This window comes from Rhincodon typus, chromosome 5, assembly GCF_021869965.1.
Source record: "Rhincodon typus isolate 14 chromosome 5, sRhiTyp1.1, whole genome shotgun sequence".
NCBI classification, from domain to species: domain Eukaryota; kingdom Metazoa; phylum Chordata; class Chondrichthyes; order Orectolobiformes; family Rhincodontidae; genus Rhincodon; species Rhincodon typus.
This window is the reverse complement of record NC_063336.1, coordinates 15,776,594-15,792,569: the sequence shown is the minus strand read 5'-3', so window position 1 is coordinate 15,792,569 and position 15,976 is coordinate 15,776,594. Positions and strand designations below refer to the sequence as shown.

At 41.1% G+C, this 15,976-nt stretch overlaps 1 protein-coding gene across 3 annotated transcripts in view; it reads left to right on the top strand.

The window, feature by feature from the left end:
• polr1b (RNA polymerase I subunit B) overlaps nucleotides 1–15,976 on the top strand; it is a 39,456-nt gene that overhangs the window by 800 nt on the left and 22,680 nt on the right. Inside the window, exons 1-7 of one of the 3 annotated variants that reach the window (XM_048597161.1) lie at nucleotides 3,345–3,465; nucleotides 4,222–4,389; nucleotides 5,926–6,072; nucleotides 8,769–8,901; nucleotides 11,396–11,532; nucleotides 12,484–12,707; nucleotides 13,593–13,764. In XM_048597161.1, the coding sequence (XP_048453118.1) occupies nucleotides 3,445–3,465; nucleotides 4,222–4,389; nucleotides 5,926–6,072; nucleotides 8,769–8,901; nucleotides 11,396–11,532; nucleotides 12,484–12,707; nucleotides 13,593–13,764 (1,002 nt within the window). In that variant the 5' untranslated portion in view covers nucleotides 3,345–3,444. Of the gene's footprint in view, nucleotides 1–3,344; nucleotides 3,466–3,625; nucleotides 3,643–4,221; nucleotides 4,390–5,925; nucleotides 6,073–8,768; nucleotides 8,902–11,395; nucleotides 11,533–12,483; nucleotides 12,708–13,592; nucleotides 13,765–15,976 lie in introns of those variants that run through there. The other 2 variants (XM_048597162.1, XM_020535151.2) reach the window with 2 other exon arrangements.

The window sequence follows — 15,976 nt, the reverse complement described above, 5'->3', positions numbered from 1 at the left end:
GGGGGGGAGGGGGGGGGGGGAGGGGGGGGGGGGGGGGGGGGGGGGGACAACAATGTGGCACGGGCCCTGAGGCATCAACATGTACGGGGCAACAGCATGGGCCACGGGGTCAGCAGCAGTGGCTATAGAGCAGGCGTAACTGCATTGGGCCATGAGGCATGTGTAATGGGGCATAGGTCACAGGGTTTTTGAACCATAGAAGGATCAGCAACATGGACCTGGGCAACAGCAGCGGTTGGAGTATCAGTCTTATGGATCCGGGCATTGGCAACATAGACCATGGTATAGGTGATGAGCATATCAACTTCACCTTGCAAGGCTCTTGATAGGCAGATGAGGAGAGGACGTTTTCTTCAATGGGAGAGTCTCGAATTAAGGGTTGCAGTCACCTATTTAAAACAATGATGAGGTTATTTTTCTTCTCTGTCTGTGCATTGGGAGCTTTAGAACTCTGTTTCTAAAAAAAAAGTGGTGGTAGTGGAGTGTTGACGATTTTCAAGGAACTGTATGCACAATCTTGTTGAGCTAGGTGGTGAAAATCAGGGTTTGGCAGGAATGGGGATTTGGAGTTGTAATCAGATGAGCCATAATCTTATTAAATGGTGCTGCAGACTCAAGAGGCTGAGTGGCCTACCCCTGGTTCTAATATAGAGTCACCGAGATGTACTGCACAGAAACAGAACATGCTTTTAAATGTTTTAAAAGACCTTGACTATTTACCCTATCCATGCTCCTCATGATTTTATAAACCTCTATAAGGTCACCCCTTAGCCTCCAACCGCTCCAGGGAAAATAGCCCCAGCCTATTCAGCCTCTCCCTATAGCTTAAACCCTCCAATCCTGGCAACCTCCTTGTAAATTTTCTGAAGAAGGGTCTAGGCCCGAAACATCAGCCTTCCTGCTCCTCTGGTGCTGCTTGGCCTGCTGTGTTCATCCAGCTCTACACCTTGTTATCTCAGATTCTCCAGCATTTGCAGTTCCTACTATCTCTGAGACCAGAATTGCACACAGCATTCCAAATATATGTTTGTATGAAAGCAGCAACTGGACAGGGAGAACAGCTACGTGAATCTGGGTAATGACATCAGCGGCATCAAAAACATGCACCAAGGCAGCAGTAATATGGACTCTGAGCCACCACCCAGATGCCGGTGCTCTGAATTGCAAGAGCAAATGTCAGCCTCGACCTTGGTAGCTCTTCAGTTGGTTGGGCTGGGCTTTATTCATCAGCTATTCCCACTTTCCTTAATTACTATAGAGAGGTAGAACACAGAAGGGAACCACTTCCCCACTCAAGATTCTTTGAAGTGCAGTCAACATCCTTGCTGCTTTTTCTCTTCAGTTATTTATTGAATTTCTTCTTGAATGAGTCAAATCTCATCTTTATCTTCTGTGCTTCAAGAGCAATCACACCTCCTCCAGTGTCTCTGTGCAATTATAATCCTTCATTGTTGAACCTATTCTATTAATTTTTAAAATTCTGTCCAAAACCTTTGTATTCTTCCTTAATTGGACACAATGCTCCTGATTGGACAGCACTGGTATTTTGTTTAGGTCAATTCTTGTATAATATCCTGGCATTTGTACCTGACAATAAAACCCAGAATCCAATATCCTTTCTTAACTGCTTTATTAGAGTCATAGAAATATATACAGAATGGAAACTGACCCTTTGGTCCAACTCGTCCATGCCTACCAGATATCCAAAATAAATCTAGTCCCATTTGCCAGCATTTGGCCCATATCCCTCTAAACCCTTCCTATTCATGTACCCATCCAGATGCCTTTTAAATGTTGTAATTGTACTAGCCTCCACCACTTCCTTTGGCAGCTCATTCCGTACGCACATCACCCTCTGTGTGAAAGAATTGCCCCTTTTAAATCTTTCCCCTGTCATCTTAAACCTGTGTCCCCTAGTTTTGGACTCTCCCACCCTGGCGCAAGGATCTTGTCTATTTATCCGATCCATGCCCCTCATGATTGTATATACCTCTATAAGGTCACCCCTCAGCCTCTGACACTCCAGGGAAAATAGCCCCTGTCTTTTCAGCCTCTCCCTATAGTTCAAACCCTCCAACCCTGGCAACATCCTTGTAACTCTATTCTGAACCCTTCCAAGTTTCACAATGTCCCTCCAATGGCAGGGAGACCGGAACTGCATGCAGTATTCCAAAAGTGGCCTAACCAATGTCTTGTACAGCTGCAACATGTCCTCCCAACTCCTGTACTCAATGCACCGACCAATAAAGGCAAGTTTACCAAACGCTTTCTTCACTATTCTATCTACCTGGGACTCCACTTTCAAGGAACTGTGAACCTGAACTCCAAGGTCTCCTTGTTCAGCAACACTCCCCAGGGATTACCATTAAGTGTATAAGCCCTGATTTTCCTTTCCAAAGTGCAGCGCCTCATTTATATAAATTAAGTTCCATCTGCCACTCCTCGGCCCATTGGCTCATCTGATCAAGATCCTGAAGTACTCTGAAATAACCTTCCATGTTCACATCTATTAGTATGTTCTGTCAGCTTCAAAGCACAAACGCCATGACACTTCATTCCTCTCAGTTGCTCTGTTCTCTCCTTGACCTTAAGCTAATCCAAAATTTGTGTGTTCTAACTTGCACAAAATCCCGTTCACCTACCAGCGTTGTGCTCATTGGCCTACATTGTCTTCCGGTATTACGATGCCTCAATGTTAAAATTCTCATCCTTTGTTATCAAACTGTCTTCTGGTCACGCCTGTTCGCTGTAATCTTCTCCAGCCTTGTGTCCTTCCAAGATCTCTACTCCCATAATTTTGAAATCTCATGCATCCCTAATTTTAATTGCTTCACTACTGGCATAGTGATAATGTCACTGCACAAATAACCCAGATATTCTGGGAACATAGGTTCAAATCACACCACCATAGGTGGTGAAATTTGAATTCAGTGAAAATTTGGAATTAAAAGCTAGTCTGATGGTGACCATGTAAATTGTTATAAAAATCCATCTGTTTCATTAAAGGGTGAGAAATATAGAAAATGGGAACAGGAGTAGGCTTTTCAGCCCTTCAGGCTTCTTCCAGCATTCAGTATGATCATGGCTGATCATTTGCCTTTGGCCTATACACCCATTCCTATAGGAAGGAAATTTGCTGTTCTGACCTGGTCTGGCCACCATGTGCCTCCAATCCCACAGTAATGTGGTTGACTCTTAACTGCCTTCTCTGAATTAGCCCAGAGTGCCAATCAGATTAAGGGCAACCAGGGATTGGCAATTAATGCTGACCTTGCCAGTGGTGCTCACATACAAGAATAAATAAATAAAGCCTTAGTAGCTGTATTTTTCAGCAGCCTAGATTCAATGTTTTGGGGTCCCAGAAATCTTTCTGCCTCTCCATTCCTCTTTCATCTTTGAAAATGGCCCTTAAAAACATATCTCTGACTAAAGTTTTTCTTTTTCATGGGATGTGGACATTCATATGTAGGTCATCATTATTGCCCATCCCTAATTTCCCTTGAGAAGTCAATAATGAGTTGCTTTCTTGAGCGTCTGCATTGTCATGTGCTATTCACACACCTGCTGTACTGTTAGGAAGGGAGTTCCAGCATTGAACCTCCACAGCTGTGAATGAATAGTGATATGGCTCCAGGTTAGATGGTGTGTAGCTTGGAAGTGAACTTGCACATGATGGTGTTTCCATGTATTTGCTGCCTTTGTCCTCTAGGGTGTAAAGGTCGTGGGTTTGGATGGTACTGTCTTGATACCTTGGCTTAGATGTTAGAATGCATCTTGTAGTTGGTACATATTGCTATCACTGTGCATTGGTCTGGAGGGAATGATTGTCGATGGTGGAGGATGTGGGTGTGAACCAAGCAGGCTGCTTTGTTTTGGATGGTGTTGAGCTTCTTCAGTGTTGTTTGAAGTTGGATTTATCCAAGCAAATAGAGAGTTTTCATCATTAGTAGATTGGAACACGCTCTGAGGAGTTGAGAAAAGAGTTACTTGAACTACAGATTTAGCCTCTGACCAATTGTCCTAATGACTCATTATCGGCCCAGTATCAAATGCTGTTTGAAAATGCTCCTATGAGATACTTTAGGATGTTAAAGGTGGTATGTAAATTTAAGCTGCGCATGCTGTCGAGAACTTGGTGCCATTTTAGCAAAATGCATAGTATAAATGCGACTTCCTTTAAACCTCCTATTGACACATTTGTTTTAAACGTTCTCACCATAGGCCATTCCTCCATTGGAGTTCAATTATAGAAATGAACGGATCAGCCTGGCCTTTATGGATGCTTTCATCAGCACGCCCATGGTGTCAAAAGGCAGCATCTGCAATGACCTAAGAGTATACCCAGCGGAGTGTAGAGGACGACGAAGTACTTATAAGGGCAAGTTAACTGTAAGTATTGCTTGTTCTGATCCATTACATCTGATTATAGATTAAAAATGCAACAAAGATGTAAGAGAATGTTACCAGGACTAGAGGGTTTGAGTTACAGGGAGAGGATGGAACTTTTTGCACTGGAGGGTAGGAGGTCAAGGTCATGAGGAGCATAGATAAGGTGAATAGCAAGGGCCTTTTCCCTAGGGTAGGGGAGTTCAAAGCTAAAGGGCATATTTTTAATGTGAGAGGAGAAAGATTTAAAGGGGACCTGAGGTGCAACTTTTTCAGACGGTGGTTTGTATGTGGAATGAGCTGCCAGAGGAAGTGGTAGATGCAGATACAGTTACAACATTTAACATACATTTGGATAGATACGTGGATATGAGCCAAACGCAGGCAAGTGGGACTAGTTTAGTTTGGGAAACTTGGTTGGCATGGACTATTTGGACCGAAGGGTCTGTTTCCGTGCTGTATGATCCTATCTGCTGCTGGAGTTAGAATTGAATTGGCTACATACTGTTATCGCCTGCTAAAAGCTAGACCTTTTCAACTGGTGCTACTTTCAACAATGTTGCTCTTATCCGTATAAACTATGATCTGTGAAATCTATCTTCGAGTTTACATCCCTTCAGGTCACTTCAAGATGATCCTACAGGGATGCAAGTTGTTGTGTGATAGGTTTTGCTTCTGGGCTTATATTTACTAAGTGACTTTCCTGCTTTTAAGCCAAATTTTAAGAAAAAATGTTCTTGCGTTGCTAGCATTTGTAAATAATCTCTATTTGTCCTGAAGACATTAAAAATCACCTGTTGGACTGGTATCATAGGCCATGTAAGTTAGTAGAGCATTACTGAGCCAGTTGGGTTTTTAATCACACTTTGACAAGTTTGTGATAATTTTCCTCATCCATAAATTTGTTCAATTTATTTTCACATTTCACCATTGTGGGATTTCAGCTGTCAGCCACTACGTTACCAGTTCAGTTCTATAACCGTTATGCTGTCAGAAAACACTATATTGGGGTATGGTTCACTGGAAGTATTCTGGTATTTTACTTAAATGGCTTCTCTTCACATGTTATGCTTATTAATGAGTGTTCATGAGCTTTCCATCCCTGTTCACAGCTGTTTTAGTGTCATATCTTCTGCTGACACTTGTCGGCGTGAGTACTCTCCAGTAGAAGGCAGTAATAATTACAGGTAGACACTGCAGATGATGTTCCCTGCCTTCTCTTTTTCCTAGTCCAGAAATATTTGAATTGCCTGTAAATAAAATTTCAGCTTTCTATTGAGACCAAATCGTTCAGTGATGCTGGCAGCTGTGGTGTGACCCAGGTATTTGGCATGAACTGACTTCAGTGTCATTCATATTGCTTCAGTATGATTAAAATGGACCTATCAAATCTGATCTGTCATATGTTATTGAAGAGTTGCATTCATCCTACTTGATAGCCAATGCTGCATTCTTAGCTTTAAAAAGGGACAGACTAAATGATTTACTTTTTTTTTGATGTATGCAGACAGCAATTCTTTAACTTTTTTTTCTTTTTAGGCAGATATCAGCTGGTCTGTGAATGGTGTACCAAAGGGGATTATTAAACAGAGCCTTGGTTTAATTCCTATTATGGTAAAATCAAAGCTCTGTAATCTCTATGGGCTTTCTCCTCAAGATCTCATTAAACACCACGAAGAAGCAGAGGTAAAGAATTAACTGACTGATTTCCTTTTCTCCCAGTATGATAGTCTATCATTGGGTGCAAGTTTGATAGGAGTAGGGGAATTTAGGCAACACATTAGGGGAAGGAAGCGAGGAAGGTTTCTATACTATCATTTATCTCTGGGAATTATGGTTTTCATAGAATACAAACCTTAGTTATCTTGGTTGTCCTGTTAAAGCCATTGTAAACATAGTGGGAAACTGATTTTCTTTCAGCAAGATTATGGAGAACTACTGTTGAAATTTTACTGTAAATAATTAACACAGGAAATTGTCCCGGTGCTGGTGCAGAAAACACAAAGTCTAACATCCTCTTAATCAACACTTCCCAAAATAACAATCATCGCAAATACATAAATAGCAGTGGAAGTCTTGCCAATCGTCCTCTGTCATGTGCTGGACCTGTTCTGTTCTACTCTTGAAGATTTTTTAAAAAACGTTCTCAAATGCTGTTATAGAATCTGCTAAACTATTTTGCTGATGGTGCGGAATACATGAATTGCAAGCAGACTTTCTCTGCTGATGTGATGTCAGCATACTGTGACCTTCCAACTTGAGATGGGTGATAGAAGAACTCCTGGATAAGGTTCTGTTTTGAAAAGTTAAATAAGAGCATAACACTAAGATTTAGGAGGAGATTCAGTCATTTGTTCTGCCATTCGATCATGGCTGATATGTTTCTCAATCCCATTCTCCTGCCTTCTCCCCATAACCCTTGATCTCCTTACCAATCAAGAACCTATTTCTGTCTTAAATACACTCAACCATTTGGGCTCCACATCCTGTGTCTGTGAGTTCCTCAGATTAACCACCCTGTGGCTGAAGAAATTCCTTCTCGTCTCAGTTCTAAAGGATCGTGCCTTTGCTCTGAGGCTGTGCCCTCGGTTCTAGTCTCTCCTGCTAGTGGAAACATCTTCTCCAAGTCCATGCTATCCAGGCCTCTTAGGACTCTAAGTTTCAATCAGCTTCCCCCTTCATCCTTATAAACTCGATTAAGCACAGACCCAGAGTCCTGAACTACTCCTCGTATAACAAGTCCTTCATCCCTGGGGTCATTCTTATAAACCTCCTCTGGATCCCATCCAAAGTCACACGTCCTTCCTTGGATATGGGGCCTAAAACTGCTCACAAGATTCCAGTTCCATTCTGATGACTGCCTTGTACAGCCTCGCTCTTGTATTGGCCTTGTATTCTAGCTCTTGAAATGAATGTTAATGTTGAATTTGCCTTCCTCACTGCCAGTTGAATCTGCTTATTAACCTCAGAATCCTGAACTAGAACTCCCAAGTCGCTTTGTGCTTCAAACCTTTGAAGCCTTTCTCCATTTAGAAGATAGTCCATACATCTACTCTTCCTTCCAAAGTGCCTTTCTTACATGTCTTTTCTATCTCATGATTTATTTTCTGTCCCACATCCTGACTATTGCTTGGAGGCCTGTACAAAATTCCTGTCAGGTCTTTTCTCCTTTGTGGTTTCTCAACTTTACCCACATAGATTCCATGCCTCTGATTCTATCTCACTTCTTACTACCAACTTAAATTTTTTTACTAATCCTGTCTTCTGCCCATCTGCCGGTCCTTTCAATAGGATATGTATCAGTTTGCAGCCACATTTTGTGATATCCACAACATGCTACCTGCCAGTTTCAATCTGTGCTACAAGCTCATTCGCCTTGTTTCATATATGGTGGCGTATGGATCATGGCCATTGATTAAGTATATAACGCTACAAACAGTCTTGAGATGAAATACCTCAAAGCCTTGTTCATCATAGCTGGTGACTTCAACCAGGCAAACCTCAAGAATGCTACCAAAATTCCACCAACATATTTCCTGTTCCACCAGAGGTCTGAACATCCTTAACCATTGCTAAACAACCATAAAAGGTGCCTACAGCTCCATCCTCTGTCCATATTTTGGAAAATCAGATCACAACGCTGTGCTGCTCCTCCCGGCTTACAAGCAGAAACTGAAGAGTTGAGGACCCAGTCCAGAAAGTAGTGTACTTTTGGTCTGAGGAAACAGAAGGTCTTACATGGGACTTTGACTCAATGGATTGGTCCGTGTTCAGGTTGGCCAATGAGTTCTTGAATGAGTGTGCCACTAGCGTTACAGACTTCATTAGTAAGTGTGTAGATGTCTGCATGCTGAAGAAGTTAATCCGAACATTCCCCAACCAGGAACCATGGATGAACTGGGTGATCCACATCCTGCTGAAGTCCAGGTCTGAGGCAGCCGTGGATCCATTTCTATACGTCTCCTGCCTCGGAAAGGCAACCAATATAGTCAAAGATCCCTCCCACACTCTTCTGATGCGCAAGTTTGTATACACATACGAAAAGATTAAGAACAGCTTCTTCCCTGCAGTTATTGTAATTTTGAATGGACCTCTTTTAATTTTGATGTTGTTCTGTCTCTGCACCTTCTCTGCAGCTGTAAAGTTGTATCCTGCACACTTCTGTTAGCCTGATGCATGTGTATAATACGATCTGCCTGTGAAGCACGTAAGGCAACATTTTCCACTGTATCTCAGTACACATGACAGTAATGAATCAAATCAAATCAAATCATTGAGTACTTGTTTGTGGAATTCCTGCTTAAGTCAGAATGATAGAAACATAATTTACTGTGAGTTTAGAGAAGAGATAATGGAAGTTGATATGTATCCTTTCTCAACAGGAGATGGGAGGATATTTCATAATAAATGGCATAGAGAAAATCATTCGGATGCTGATCATGCCACGACGAAATTTTCCTATTGCTATGGTGAGACCTAAATGGAAGAGCAGAGGCCCTGGCTTTACGCAGTATGGTAATTGTGAATTTTAAGAAATAAATTGAAAAGTTTGACTGAACATTATTTTGTTATTTTGGGAACGTTGAATTGTACTATGGTAGGTTGTGTGCTTATGTGCAACATTTGTAATAATTGTTGGCTCATAGATGAGTTCTTTCTGAATCCTCAACATCTTTTGTACCTAAAGCCATATCTCTTCAAGTTCGTACCTGTTCCTTTCTGTGGCAAAATTCCTCTCTAACACCCACCTGCATGTATTTCCAGGAGGGCTTGACTGCATGTCCAACAGTTGTGAACACCACACCTGATTTTGTTATTGTTTTCTGAGTCCTAGACTGTGGGTTGAGTGACAGCCTCCTGTGCTGTAATTGATAACTCCTGATTTTTCAATCTGTTGTATTCTGAGTGATAGCATGCAAGTGGATTGGTTTCTGATTGAGATATTTGTTCTGTGTCTCACCTGTTAGATTATAAATTATTATCTCTGCACCAACAGTTTCTGGTTGATCATAGAATCCCTACAGTGTGGAAAGAGGCCATATGGCTCATCAAATCTACACCAACCCTCCAAAAAACATCTTGTACAGAGCCAGCCCCCACCCAGTCCCCATAACCCCGCATTCTACCATGGCTAACCCACCTAGCATATACATTACTGGACGTTATGGGGCAATTTAGCATGGCCAGTCTACCTAAACTGCACAATTGGACTGTGGGAGGAAACTGGAGCACCCAGAGGAAACACATGCAGACACGGGGAGAACATGCAAACTGTATACAGACAGTCGACCAAGGCTGGAATCGAACCCTGGGTCCCTGGCACTGAGGCAACGGTGCTAGCCACCGTGTAACCGTACAGAACTGTAAACCAGTTTCAAAAATAAAACAGTAAAACTTTGGAAATGAATGTGCAGGCTGTGCTGGAGCTTCATTTTGAGTTGCACCATATGTCTTATTTACAGGTGTTATGTCCTTTCCTTCTGAGACTGTTGGATGCTAAAGCTGCTGTTAGTGCTGGTGAATCAGTATTGATTTTAATGTAACTAAAGTCAATGCCCAGCAAGTTTAAAAATCTTGGTCTCGAATCTGATCTATCCTGTGCCTCCAGCAATATTGTAATGAAGTGAAAAGTACAATTCCCTTAATTAAACACTGAGCTTATTCCGTCATTCACTGACGGACCAATGTCATGAAGGTTCCACTGTTCATCTTTGCTGAGGCCACTTGTACAGTGATAGGAGCACTGCAACTCTATCATTCTCATAAATTCATTTATTGGAGGTGTATGCTGCCCATGAGGCTTGTATTGATTGGTTGTAAGTGGTTTTTCAGGGAAAATTTGGTTCACGCTTTGCTCTGCAAAAGAGAGATCAGAATGATGTGAAATGAATACAGTGCAGAGAGTATAGAAGTGATTTATAAGAATGGTTCCACAGTTGAAGAACTTAAGTTGTGAACGTTTTTGGAGAAGTTAGGATGTTTTTTCTTGGAGAAAAGACTGACACGTGATCTAATAGAGGTATTCAAGACTGTGAGGAATCTGGACAGAATAGATTGGAAGAAACTGCTTCCACTGGTGAGGCTCAGGTTAATGCTCTGGGACGTGTCATCTGGTCGAATGTAAATTCAAAATTAAAATGTGGAATTAAAAGCTAGGCTTAGTCATGGTGACATGCAACTGTCCTCCATAGCTGTTTTTAAAAAACCTACATGAGAATCCAGATTCAGAGCAATGGTTGACTCTTAACTGTCATACAAAATAGCCTAGCAAATCACTTAGTTCAATAATACCCACATCCCATGAAAGAAGAGGAAAACGGAGGATTGAGAAGTTGGCAGAAAAAGTAAATGTTGTTTCACAGCGCATAGTAAGGTCTGGGAATCACTGCTTGAGATTGGGATAGAGGTAGGTTCAATCAAGATGTACAAAAGGAAGAATGTGCAGGGTGTATGAGGAGAAGCAGAAGGATGGCACTAGATGCAATGCTGATTTGGTGATCAGGTGGATACACAATGGAGCAAATGGCCTCTTCATACACTGTTACAAATCTGTAACTAGTGAAAAAACTGACAACAATATTTAAATTTCAAATTTTCAAAGAGGACCATAACACTTAAACTTGCAGCTTAATATTTCGTGCTCTCATTTGGCTTTCTTTGCAAGTTAATACACTCACTTGTTTACTTCGATCATTTTTGAAATATCTTCATGAGAAATCGCAATTCTCAAAATGGTTCCCCACCTATGAAGCACATACTTAACTCCTGATAGGCTGACGTGAGTATCAGCCCACTCTGCCACAAAGTGGCACAACATCAGTTAATCTCCTTCTTCATTATTAATTATGCTCTTAAATGTCATTGACAGGAGGCATGGGATCAGGTTGGTCAGTTACATTTCTCATTTGTAAAATTGCAAGATTTGAAAGCAAAGAAACATTAATGTGACAACAAAGTAAGACTTCATGAAAATGAAGCAAACTTTGTGTGTTGTGCTTTCTCTTTTCAGGTATAAGCATGCACTGCGTGAAGGATGAGCACACCGCTATTAATATGAACCTTCATTATCTCGATAACGGCACCATAATGGTCAACTTCATTTACCAGAAGGAACTCTTCTTCATACCGCTCTGTTTTGTGCTTAAGGTGAGATGTAATACTGTATTGGTACAGCGGGCAAGGGTTTAAAAAAAAAAAAAAATTGAATCCTTTGAGGGATGTATTTTGGGGTTGAATCTTGCAGTCCAAAGCATATCTTTTTTTGCTTCTTTAATAGGATGCAAGTGTTCCTTGCAAGGACAGCATTTAATGCCCATCCCTAATTCACCTTGAGAAGGTGATGGTGAACAGCTTTCTGGAACTGCTATTGTTTATGTTGGGGAATACTGTTAGAAAGGGAGTTGTAAAATTTTATTCCAGCAGCATTGAAGGAACAACAATATAGTCAAAGACAGGGTGGTACAAAAGAAATTTCTATTGAGCTCAAAACATAAACGCTGTTTCTGTCAACACAGCCAGATTTGTTGAGTTTCTCCAGCATTTTCTGAAAGACTGGATAATGTTTGGCTTGGAGGAAAAGTTGTAGGTGCACCTACTTGCCTCCACCTTCTCAGTGTTAGAGTTTAAAGAAACATTTAGTGAATTGCTACAATGCATCATATAGATGGTGCACTGCTGATGGTATGTGCTGGTGGTGGATGGGGTGCCATTCAATCAAGCTGTTTTTATTCTTGTCGAGCTTCTGCAGTATTTTTGAACATGCAATGATCCACAGAAACAAATAACTCTTAAAATATGTAAGAAATTAATTTAAGTTTTCAACTGTACATTGTTTTGCTTTATGATATATTACATAATACTAAAATAAATCTATTTTATGCTGTAACTCCAAGAGATGGACCTTTGAAATACAGTTGGGTTTCTGTACTTGGGTACAGCTATCTTGGCTTTGGTCAATCCTTCAGTAACTTTTTTTCTCCAGCACTCCAATTGAAATGACAACCTGAATCTACCTAGGTATTGTCAGACCTGCTATGGGCTTCTAGTATTCATTCTTTATTTCATCCTCACTATGTAATGTTTTATCCTGTCTTATAGGCAATGGTTGATTTTACAGACTACCAGATTTACCAAGAGTTGATTAAGGGAAAAGAGGACAACTCATTCTTTAAGAGCTGTGTGGCACAGATGTTAAGAACGGTGATGATGGAAGGATGCACTACAAAGAAGCAGGTCCTGAATTACCTGGGAGAACGATTCCGTGTGAAACTTTATCTCCCAGAGTGGTACACAAATGAGCAAGCTGCAGAATTCCTATTTGAGTAAGTGATGCTTTTGATGCAGATATCTAATATTTTAAACTTTGTTGTAGGCCAGACTGGTGAACCAAATTAAACTGATGGCTGGAAGAAAGAGAGGAGTATGGATGAATGACACCTCTTACATTGTGGAATGGATAAGTGGCACTAGGCAGACAATCTTTGGCAATCTTGTTTCTCCATGCTGCTGCACCGTCAGTGGCCCCAGCACAGATTACAGTGGAATGTTTGCCATCTTTTAGAGACCGAAGAACTTATTTTTATGCCAAGCCCTTTGCTTCACTGCCCTAAATCATTGTTTCACTTTAATTTCATGCTGTTTTATCGTGGTGATAATTCTCTTTTTGTGACCCGTATATTGCATCAAATAATTCCACAAAATTGGTCAAATATGAGCTGTCTCCTAGGAGTCTGAGTGAACTGACTTTGATTAATCCTAACTTCTTATCCTGTATTGTAGACTATAATTGGCTACCAACATGTAAAGCAAATATTTTAAAGTGGAATTTCTCTGATATCCCCCTCTTACTTTTATTTGAAAAGGAATGTCATATTTCCTCTTTTCATCCCCTGGTCAAACTTTCTGACATTTTCATCCTAACACTAGGATTTTCATTTGAATAATAAGTCACCAACTGTCCATGCAGGAGACATACTATTTCCATATGTCTCCTCTGCAAAATATGAGCAGAAGAAAGTACGTTATTTCTGCCAGAGGTGTATGGTGATTTGAAAAGTATTGAGTGTCTATCCAGATATCTACATTTTCAATAACATTTTGTATCACAAAGGACAGGATCCACAGCTGATGATTTTATTGGTGTGCCTTTGTTGAAATTAATGTTTTGTACATGGAATCATGTTGTCTTTGCCTTTGTTTATCTACAGTCAGTGCCTCTGTATACATCTAAAATCCAATGTAGAGAAGTATTACTTACTCTGCTTGATGACCCGGAAGCTGTTTGCATTTGCCAAGGATGAATGTCAGGAAGAGAATCCAGATAGCTTGATAAATCATGAAGTGTTGACCCCTGGACAGCTCTATTTGATGTTTTTGAAGGTTGGTCTACTGCATGATAATTAGGAATGGCTGGTTTTCATACATGTGTATTCTCCTCCAATAAACCAACACAGAGACCTCCACCTGTCCCTCGATCAGACACCATCCCACTTACCCTAAGCCTTCAGCTGCTTACATGCCACCCTTACCCATTTACCTCACTCTAGTGTCTTACTGACTAAGTTCCCTCGTCCACACTTGTTTTCTAGAAATCATAAATAACATTGAATGTTAAAGTATATAAGGAAAACTAATTACACTTTGAATTCTTGGTTAGCAATGACATTTGAAAATTTAACTTCAAGAAATTTTTAAAAATCATGACCATTCATCAATTAAAACAGTATTACGGTTTAAAAAGCAGCAGGAAAAAATCTTCTATCTACTTTGTTAATTTGCCTTTCTGTGCTGTTTCCTACTGGCCTTGCAGCGTATTCCCAGGTCCTCTGGTGGGGTGGGGGTTGGTTTCTCTTTCCCTGTTCTGTGTCCAGGCCTGGAATGCAGCCTGCCATGGAGATATTTGGGAGCAGCCAGATTCTGAGACCTGGCTGCAAAACTCACGGAATGGTAACTGGGCAATTTTTAATAGGATTACTGTTGGACGGATCTGTACCAAAAGTAACAGGAAGTTCTGGCAAATTTAGTCATATCCTAATGAGAACACTTTTTTAATTCCTTTTTTTGTGACTCTCTGCTGTGATTGCTATACTCCTGTGGCATGATTACTGTTTGATTTTTGAAAAGCAGCAGATTTGCATCCACTTTTATCGCCCATCCTTAATATTCCAGAGGGCAGTAAAGAGAGCCCCATTGCTGTGGGTCGAGTTGCACGTGGGCCACACCAGGTAAAAGACAGCAGATTTTCTTCCTAAAGGACATTATCAAACCAGATGGATTTTTCTGACAATCAGACAATCCTTAGATGCTTAATTCCAGATTTTTAAAAAAATTTCAAATTACACCATCTGCTATGGCTGAATTTGAAACCAGGTGTGGAATTATAGTCTAGCAATAATACCACGAGGTCATTGCCTCCCCCTGAATGTTAGCCAGCAACCTTGTGATTTATCAAGCAGCTTGTTGACACTTCAGTCTAGGTTCTTATACTAATCATGGCCAATTGGACCAGGTATCAGAACATGGCAGGAGGCTGTGGTGCTGTAACACAGCAAGAAATCAATGCCTTCAAAGCAGAGTGAAATAACAAGATACATTATTGCATGTAAAGAAATACTTGGCGTTTGGTGCAAATGGTGGATCGCCTTGAATAAATATTCACAAGCATTTCAAAGTTTCCTTTGTAGGAAACAAGTAACTTGCTTTCAGCGAGGGAGTTTGAGATTTCTCTGGTGTCTTGAAATGTTGCATAGCTGCACTACAACCAATTTACTCATGTCAAAGTCCCACAAATAGATGAAATCACTAGCTAGTTAATCTTCTGCTACCGTTAGCTGAGGGAGGTGTGTTGGCCAGCACACACCATCTGAAACAAACCGAGAATGCTGTAAAAACCTCACCAGGTTTGGAAGCATCTGTCATCTATTTGAAGTTCTGAAGAAGAGTCATATGGGACCCAAAACATTAACTCTGTTTCTGTCTGCACTGATGCTGAGTTTCTCCAGCATTCTGTTTGTTTCAGATTTCTAGCACCCATAGTATTTTGCCTTTACCCCAATTTTCCTCGTTTTTGTTTTAACAACTTGCCATAGAGTCTATTTGAACAGATGCACAGGTTTAATTGGTGGTGAAACGTGGTCTGTCCTGTAATGCAGAGTTTCCTCTGTGGCATTAAAGCATTGATCAAGGTCAGTTGCTCAAGTCATTGAATAGGTTTTGGAGTAGATTTGTAGCTCGGGTTGTGGGTGTTGAGGTTGGTTGGCTCGCCGAGCTGGTTTGTTGTTCCGCAGACGTTTCATTACCGTGCTTGATAACATCCTCAGTGCAGCCTCTGATGAAGCATCGGTGTGTTTTCCAGCCTGGCTTTTAAACTCTCGGGTCCGTTGCGATGGATTGCCTCACTTCCGGGTTTCCTCCGTAGTGGAATGTATATGGGGTCGAGTTCAATGTGTTTATTAATAGCCTGCTTCGTGGAGTGCCATGCTTCCAGGAATTCTGGTGCTTGTCTCTGCCTAGCCTGTCCCAGGATCTTGGTGTTGTCCCAGTCGAAATCGTGGTTCTCCTTGTCCATGTGGATTGAGATGAGCAAGTATTG